The sequence below is a fragment of the Mixophyes fleayi genome, chromosome 1, assembly GCF_038048845.1.
Source record: "Mixophyes fleayi isolate aMixFle1 chromosome 1, aMixFle1.hap1, whole genome shotgun sequence".
Classification (NCBI taxonomy): Eukaryota; Metazoa; Chordata; class Amphibia; order Anura; family Limnodynastidae; genus Mixophyes; species Mixophyes fleayi.
The window spans coordinates 120,132,254-120,141,722 of NC_134402.1; the positions used below are offsets into that span (position 1 = coordinate 120,132,254).

At 37.1% G+C, this 9,469-nt stretch overlaps 1 protein-coding gene across 1 annotated transcript; it reads left to right on the plus strand.

The window, feature by feature from the left end:
- Positions 1-715: 715 nt before the first annotated feature.
- Positions 716-8,068, plus strand: PGRMC2 (progesterone receptor membrane component 2). The gene is made up of 3 exons (XM_075199923.1): positions 716-1,293; positions 5,753-5,908; positions 6,644-8,068. Exons 1-3 carry the CDS (start codon positions 969-971, stop codon positions 6,739-6,741), a joined length of 579 nt encoding a protein of 192 aa, XP_075056024.1. The 5' UTR covers positions 716-968; the 3' UTR covers positions 6,742-8,068.
- Positions 8,069-9,469: the final 1,401 nt, after the last annotated feature.

The following is a 9,469-nucleotide window of genomic DNA, read 5'->3' on the forward strand; positions in this document are numbered from 1 at the left end:
TTGCATGCTCTCCCGGGATTCATACCCAGAATTCAGGAGTCTCCCAGACAGTCTAGGAAAGTAGGCAAGTATAGCATTTTCATTTACACGTATCACAGGATAATGCATATTTTGTTATGCAAATAGAAAAGACTTGTGTCCCACTCTACATAAGGTCCAATGTGTTTATTGAACTTGATAATAGAACATTTTTTTTAATTTTAAATATTTCTTTTTAAAAACTATTAACGCAAAAGACCTAAGAGTATGGATACATGGTAAGAAAGGCATCTAACACACAGGATTATGCAGTTTAATATTGAAAAACACGGATTTTGCCAAAGACAAATCTTTAAAACATGACACTTTGGCTGGAAATTAGGATCTGTCGGCAAACGTACAAAAAATTATTTAAAAATAAAACTTTTGGGTGCCCAGAAATTTGCCACATTAAATTTTCAACCGTCAGCAACAACAAAAAAGTTATCAACATATTTTATTCCCTCTTGTAACATAATTTCCTATATCCTTGCTGCATTTATGTCTGCTAGGAATAACTAATAACCTGATAACCTGATAACCTTGTTCCAATAAGAAGAGGCTTAATATGGAGGACTGTAAACATACCATTGCTAGACGAATAAAGTTTTTAAAAAAAGAAAAAAAAAAAAAAAAAAGCCTAGCCCTTTTCGCCTTTCCTTGACTTCCAACTGACGCCAGCGTGCTGGATTACGTCATCAGAGAGCGCCTTTTGTCGCCTAATCGTAACTGTCACCTGGTGAACGCAGCGTGTATCAGCTGCCCGTCCTGACCCGCCCCCTCACCCGGTCACCGGGACCCGCCGCTCTGCTCTGCCTGTGTGTGGTCCCCTCCGCCCCCCGGCTGTCATCTTTGTTTCGTGGAATCCCAGACTCGCGTGTCCCGCTCCGCGTGTTCTCCTCTCGGCGGGTGTTATACAGTGGTGACCCGGGGGGAACCCGACGCGGGTGATGTCGGAGGGTGTGGAGGAACAGCAGCCGGCTAGTGCCCCACTTGGGCCAGAGGAAGAAGCCTCGGGGTTGGGCTGGGGCTGTTGCTGGACGCTGCTGCTAAACGCGGGGCTTGTGGCGCTGCTGGTGTACGGGGCTTGGCGGTTGTACGGGCGCTGGAGAGGCACAGGAACGCGGGCTGCCGCCCCCTTACCCCGCATGAAGCGCAGAGACTTCAGCCTGCAGCAGCTGCGGGACTATGACGGGACCAGGGACCCCCACATCCTGCTGGCTGTCAACGGGAAAGTATTTGACGTGACGGAGGGAAGCAAGTTCTATGGCCCAGGTGAAGGCGGCGGCGGGGCTGGGACACTGTGGGCGATGTCACTGCGGCCTCTCTGGAGAATGGGAGACGTGGAGCAGGCTCCAGGAGGGCTGAGATGGGGGAGGGGGGTCTCGTATGATACCAAGGCTGTCAGTCTTTTTGCACCATATATTTTAGGCTCTGTTTGACCTGTAACCCCAAATCTATGGTTGGAAGGAGAAGTACCCAGAAAACTACCTACTGCTCCTATGTGATCTAATAATTTGCATATTTTGGATAACAAATACTTTTTATTCTTAGGCAAAGCTCACACACATACAATCCATATACACTGGCCACACCAGTAAAAATACAGCATAGTTAGAGGCCACCAAGGCCATAGGATCATTTTCATGGGTGGTTGATATGTTGCTTGTCCCCCCCAATAGTCCAAAAGACATGCTAGTAACTTAATTGGTTTTGCATCAAATTTGCCCCTAATGTTTGTGTAGAAGAGGATTTACACTATAATTTTTAGTTATAACTGGTAAAAATAAATAAATAACAAAGCCATGTTCTTCATGGGTAACAAAGCTGTACTTATTTTGTGCCATCCTATGATATTTGTGGTGGGTTTGAATTTGAACTACTTTGCTGGGTTCAGTTTCTTTTTCTATTTCCATTTCTTATGTTTGTGAATATTACCCCTCAAATCTTGAATTAAGGTCCTAGTGGCTTGTTTTTATATTCTTCTATGCTATACTGAAAGTTTTTGGAAAATAAAGGAACCTGATAGTTAAAACACTTTTTATACGCAGCTTATTCTTTGTACACATTTTTATTATATTCTGTGAGATTTGGGAATTTTAAGACTAGGTTTCACTCTTACAACTAAGGATACGAATAAGCATTAGTTGAAGTTGGCACTGATTAGAACAATGGTCAACCAGAGCAATGGAATATAACTGTAGCACATATGATTTCAGCTCAACCAGCTCCTGCATGTAGTAAAGTGTTCTTTTCATTTTAAAAAGACAAAATGTCATCATAGCATTTAAACCAGGGTATTCATGTGATGCTCCTGTCAAATAATGTAGGAAGTTTGTGGTATCAAACAGACCTATGTATGAAATGGACTTCATAAATGCAGCTAGTTTTCCTATCCATTCATTATTTTGAAGAATTCTGCTTAAGAAATAATGCAAACACTAGGGGGTATATTTACTAAACTGCAGGTTTGAAAAAGTGGAGATGTTACCTATAGTAACCAATCAGAATCCAGCTGTCAATTTGTAGAATGCACTAAATAAATGAAAGCTAGAATCTGGTTGCTATAGGCAACATCTCCACTTTTTGAAACCCGCAGTTTAGTAAATGTACCCCTAGGTGTTTTAAAACATGCATTACATTTTGAGTTTCAGAGCTCCTTACATACAGCAATTACATAATTTACTGTCTGTATGAAATGTCTATGTTTTCTCACATTATCTCATTTCTTTTTCTTAAACGTATATTCACTTTTGCATGATATTGGTACATTTAACAATGTTTAATTATCATGTAGCAGTCCACACTATATATGGAAGGTTATATGCTTCTGATTTTAATGTACTTGAAGTGTTGCAGATAATAATGCTGGGCTTTCATTAACAACATATTAATAGGTTGTCTCTAAATCCCAAGAAGATGCAGTAACTGTAATTTAATGTTGATTATCCTGTTTACTGGTCCATATACTCACTCTGCTATGTAAGCAGTATTAAACTCTGATCATCAGAATGCATTTTTATCTCATATTTGCCTGCTCTTGTCACAGGTTCTCTGCCAGTGCTCTAAGACATATAGATTATAAAGAAGTTTGAACTGTGCAGCCTTACATTGAATGGCAGAACAACTTAATTTATTGAGAAAATAATTTAGACCTGCTACAGCTCCTTGCTATATCTTTGAGAACCACTGTCTCGCATTTCAAACTTTCCTCTCTGCAGCAGTGTATGCTGCATAATCTTTATTTTTCTGACTTATGAAAATAAACTATTACAACAAATAATTTCCATTATGATGCAATTGTCTTTACTGTTTGCATATGCAACACAATACTTCAAGAAATATCAACATGGCAGGTCCTAGTGTAGCCTGAAATTTTAGTAGTGCTTTAAGTCAGTGTGAATGCAGAATTTGTTACTTTTAAACAGATACACATTTAGTTTTCATTAGTACATTCCCCCACTCCCTTTCCTCTTTTTAAATGGGTTTCAGAGATGCAGTGAGTTAATTTAGTCCAGAATAAGTGCTGTCACTGATTTATGGGAATAAGTATGTTACATAACATTAAATTGGAATTTTCCAGACACTTAAGGTGCCCAGATAAACACAATATTTTTACTTGTGATTCAACTATGTTCAATGAGATCATACAGTTATTTTGGATGACTTATGAGCTATTTAAAAGCATAGTCAACTATTGGGACATTATAGAAAATGGCATATTCTTCCCGTCCTAGACGTTGGGCATCTAATATATCACTAAGGTTAATTGTTGAGGGGAAATTACTGGAGCAGTCAATGTTAAAACTAGATAACAGCAAATGTAGTTTACCAGTCACAGGTGAAGTAAGTTTTTCCACTTCCTAGAACTGGTGATTGTTCAGTTTATCTTGTATGTTATTAGTACTATTTAAATACATTGTGATTACTATTGACAGTGGACACATTTAGTAAAGTGATATTGGAGTATAAATTTGCTTCTAGTTATTTTTTTTAAAGACAATTTGAATAGCCATGTTAACCACTACATTTTGTTGCATCATATTGTCTAGCAAGTTCATGAGCGTTGTTTGTGTTTTGCCCATAAGGAACTGAAAGTACTGATAAGATCGTTGGCCTGAAAATCAGCTTCAACCAGTTATTAAAAGACTGCAAATAGTTTGTTTAAAAATGACAGCTGTAATCACATTCTTAAGATTGGTTTAACTTGTTCAGTTATTGGCAATGTTGCCTTGTAGCACTGCATTTTCAATTGTTATTTGCCCTTCATGCCATCTGTTAAAGGTATAATGTAGTCATCTATACTGCGTAGTTCTATTTGCCCATCTTTTTTCATAATAAAGGCCTAGACATACAAGCAGTTTACCCTCCTGTTTGTGTATTTAGCACAGAAACTGCCAAATAATGCAAAATGCCAATAACGCATTGGCATATGGGACAGTACACACTTGTGTATTTGTTTTTTCCCTTCTTTAGTACCTATTTGAATCTTAAGGCTCTCAAAGCAAAGCAGAAAACAGCATTTGATGATAGAAAATCCAGAGCAACAGCAAGATACATGTGGAAAAAGCAGAAACCACCACAGTTTCTGAATCTTTTAGGATCTGGAAGATTGTAGGTATAGGCTTGGTATACACCTTTGTGGTAGAGTAAGATTGAGCTGTGTTTAACTCTTGTTGAAGGGCAAATGTTCTCTGTATCTCTAGTCCTCCAGAGCCTTGAGAGCTCAGAAAGTGCAAAAGTTTCAATGATGATTCTGAAGTAAGATTGGAGTGTCTTCTGTGGGACTTCTACCTTAATGCTACTTGGGATCTTCCTTAGGGAGGAAAACCTGTATTGAGTGGACTTCTTATCTAGTTACATTTACTGTGTGGTGACAGTGCACAGAAAAAAACATTTTCTGGTGAAATGCTCTCCAGCTTTCAAGTTATTCTGTGGGACTACAATCTGTTTTTAGAGAAGGCAAAGTATGGTTGAATATAGGTTCTAATGTTTTCATAGAATTGGTCTTTACGTTATAGTAATTTTAATTATTGTGTCTTCTATAAGATGTTGGTCCTTTTTTATTTTGTAGATTCGTACATTTTAGCTATAGCTGATGTGTTTACAATTCCTATATATGTTTTGGTGGTTTTTTTTTTATCCTATTTATAAAATATGAAATGATTGGGGGCACACAAAAGGCCTTTATATTTTTATTTTTTTTGTTAAAGAACATCTCTGACTATTCTGAGTGGAAATCTTGAATGACTTATGTGAATACACTTAAAATAGTGTTTTTGCAGTTTGTAACAACAAGAATGAAAGCATGAGGATGCACTTCTAGATTCCAAAAATGTCATATCACAACAATCCTAGTTTAAAACACCTAATCATTTGAACTTCTGAGCATTGAGGCTATTGCTTTTAATCCAATGCAAGTTACTTCATTATAAGAATATGCAGCTATTCTATTATCCTTTATTTCCATAATATTAACAACACCGTACTTCACAATGGTAGATTGTTCATTTGCACCAGTCCCTTTTCTAGTGTAGCTACAGGTGTGTGCACACACTTGGCCCAATTTATTTAGAAGCCAATAATCGTACCAGAATCTTTTTGGAAACCTGTTGAGAGCCTACCAACTCCACGCAGATAGCACCCTGGTCGTAATCAAATGCAGGGCCTCGGTGCTGTTGAGTTTTTAAGTTTAGTTGCCTGTGTTCCAACGTGACTTTTATCTTTTTTTCAGATGGACTATATGGAATATTTGCCGGCAGAGATGCTTCCAGGGGACTTGCAACATTTTGCCTCGATAGAGATGCACTTAAAGATGAATATGATGACCTGTCAGATCTGAATGCTGTGCAAATGGAAAGTGTTCGAGAGTGGGAAATGCAGTTTAAAGGTATAATAAAGCTGTAATCTATGCATTCAATAGTATTTCTCTAGTAGTGATGATTTATGTGGCTGCAGCTTAGCCATTACAGGAACTGTACATGTGTGTGGTCACATGCAATAATGATTCATTATTTGTTTATAGAATGTGCTTTTAGTTGTCCCCTGTCTTGATAGAAGATAAGACCTGCCAAATTCACTGCCCTTTCCTCAAGAAGGATTCTAGCGGTAGCTTGAATGCTAATGGAAAGAATAGAATTTCAAATTGATATTGCTGAGAAGCTTTATGACAAGGAGCTTGTTAATGAATGGATAGGGTCCATTTTCATGGATTTTGGTTTAGCCCACAAAAATGTCTGCAATAAATTATGTTCTGTTTTATTAAAAAAAGTCTGAAGAAACATTTGTTCATTTAAAGAAACACTAAACCTAAAATACAGGTTGCCTTGTATAAGCGTTCCTAGTAGCATTTATTTATATATATATATATATATATATATATATATATATATATATATATATATATATATAATATGTTTGTTTAGTATTTTAGCAATTTTCTCTGGTTTTTTTTTTGTTTGTTCGCCTTTTCTGTAAAGAAAATAGAATGTATATCTGCATGTCTTTGGTAGATCAAACATTGCTGTAATGTGGAAACATAATTCCCATCCCATAAACTATTTTTTTCTCTTTTGTGCAGTATCTAGCAACAGTACAATTTTTAAATTTTAATTTCTATTAACAGAAAAGTATGAATATGTTGGGCGGTTACTGAAACCAGGAGAAGAGCCATCTGAATATACAGATGAGGAAGATGTTCGAGATCATTCAAAACAGGAGTGAACTTTGTTAGCAACCAAAGTCGGGGCCTTTCAGAAACTGTAACCTGTTATTTCCCAACAAGAAACACAGACCTTTTTGGTGGAACATGTGCTCAACACTATTGTCCAGATTTTGTACAAAGAAATAAGAAAATGTAATAATATCTCAAAGGAAGATTTTAATATTAGGCATTCTGATCCTTACTGCCAACCTTTTCGCACTCGCCGTTCCCCATCAAGGAGTTTCTGGTTCAGTATAATGAACCATGGTCCAGAAATACCGTTTTGTGAAAAACGTGTGTATAGCTATACCTGTTTTTTTTTTGTCAGTAATTTCAGACGTATTTAAAACTGTCAGTTGCTCCTTAATTCCTTTTGTGGTCTGTAAATGTAGCCAGGCATTACCATGCCATGGTGCTAGCAGGCAGATAATTAGATCCATTACAGAGGAGCCTTGACACTATGAAGTGTGTGCTGTCCCCAAGCTATTTAGAAATGTTCTGTTTTTCCTTTCGCAACATTGATCAGTCTGCACTACTTAAACCAATATTTGTATGTCAAGTCCACAAATTGTTTCGTATGTACATTTTCACTAGCAAAGCCAGGTATTGCCATCTCATTTTTTTGCTGAAAGACGTTCAGGTGAATCAAGGTTACATTTATTGTTTTTTTTATTTTTAGGGGTGGATGGGGTTAATTTCTCTTTTCCACTGTCAAATTGTTGGACACTTCAATAACAGCAGCTGTTGGCCTGGTTATATTTGTGGGAGGGAGGGAGTATAAATCCACTTCTATTAAAGGCAGCCTTTCCAGCAAATGGTAGGATAATGTTTAATCTGCACTCCTCATGAAATCAATTTGAACCACTTTGCTGCTGCAGAGGCCTCTACCACATTGATAAAGTGCATCACAGTCTTCTGCAGCAGCACAGCTGTTCTCTATGTGCCTTACTTCTTCTAAAGACTTGAATTGCTTTAAGGGAAAAAAAAACCCATTATGTATTAGTTCAAGGTCACTGCAAGCAGCTTTGATACTGAAGTTGATGTTGTGTATTGACTGGAAAACCTTGATGTCATTCTGTGTAAATAGAATGGAAAAAAAGGAATCTTCAGTATTACTGCTATATATATGTTTAATATACATAAAGGTAGCATTGTAATTGGCAAAAGCACCCCTCATACCCCGGCACTGCTTTATTTTGCTCAGAAAAGAAGTTCAGTCTACATGTTTATGTGGAGTAGTTAGTATGTCTGGGAGAGTGTATGGAGATGTGAGAGATGTGAGCGGTGTTTTCTGAGGAAACTGTAAATATGGGTACCATTTTAATAAAGCATGTACATTAAACCAAATTAGTACTTTTTCTATCATGTCATTGTAAGTTTGTAATAGCGACCTGGTAAATTATAATGACTAGATTGGCACTTGTAAAGTACATGTTAACACTAGATAAACTACACAGGACTGAGGATATGTACTTAGTCACAAGTAAATGTGTTTTGGTTGGCTTATGGAGAAAATATTGCATATTGTATATGTTCCAAACATCTGTACAGATAGAAAACCTTTATATTGGCTTAAGATTGAGTCCAGGTGCCATCTAACAATCTGCTGAAGCAGTGGTGCTCCCTAGCTGATCAATACCTTGCTGATAAATGAACTCTACAAGTGGTGAAAGGGAAGAAAAACACAAGCAGTTGAAAAGTTAATTTGCATTCACTTTAGATAACTAATGCAGGCTGCTCTTGAAACAATGACTTGTGTCTCAAAATTTTTCAGTGTTTGGCCTCAAAACCAAGCAAGTTTTTGAAGAATGATCTTTTACCTGTAGATCTCAACAGTGGAATCCTACATGTGATCCAGCAACATATCCCAAATTCTGACTGTACAGATCTGTAATTTAGCTAGCTCTGTGTGTGAAACAAGTTTGGCCTGTTTGTAATATTTATAACTTGTGAAGGAAAATTCCTTGTCTAGCCACTTACTAATGGGCTGTTTTAAACAGCTGTTTTGGATATTCTATATCATAAGCAGCCATTAAAATTGGTGGCTATGCTTTATTGAGCAAGCTGCTGTACCTGGACCACCACTGTCAATGACATCCTGAGGGCTGGTCTTTCGACCAGGAACTATTTTATCCAGTTCCTGGTCTGTTCACAACCTAAAGTTTTCGAAAATTAACTATTAGGGTCTTTGACAACTCTTCATACGACATGCTGTTCAACACCCTGTCTGATGCAAAGATATCTCCTGCATGACAGGAAAAAAATGTATACAGTACCACTGGTCATTAAGAGGTTAACATATGAGTATAGTCATTATTTATAAAATAATAAAATGTACTATGGCTTTGTGTACTGAAGTAAATTACAATGGGAAAAACATAGTGCATGTTTTTCCAGCACACTATAAATCTGTGATTCGGTAAGCTAGTTGTTTGAAATAAAATGTTGTTTAAGTAGTAGACCACTGATGAGGCAAGATCTCCAAGCTAACACGAGTGTATTGGTCTGATCAGGCAAGGTGGAGGATATAAAAGCGTATGATAAATTAGATTATGAAAAGTTAAGGAAATTTAACATGTACTATATTTGGGAGTTGATATGTGAGTCAGGGGTCAATCTCTTGGTTATTAAAATGTATAATTAGGATGCAAGATAACTTTCACCCAACACAAAAGCACATTGACCATACTATAACCTGATGATGTAAAGAGTAAAAGCAACACATTATGCTATGCAACAATTGTCAGT

Excerpts from the sequence above, each read along its gene's own strand:
- PGRMC2 (XM_075199923.1), top strand. The coding sequence starts at position 969 with ATGTCGGAGGGTGTGGAGGAACAGCAGCCGGCTAGTGCCCCACTTGGG. Across the intron at positions 1,294-5,752 it reads AAGCAAGTTCTATGGCCCAG|ATGGACTATATGGAATATTT; the intron begins GTGAAGGCGGCG and ends TCTTTTTTTCAG. Across the intron at positions 5,909-6,643 it reads GTGGGAAATGCAGTTTAAAG|AAAAGTATGAATATGTTGGG; the intron begins GTATAATAAAGC and ends TTCTATTAACAG.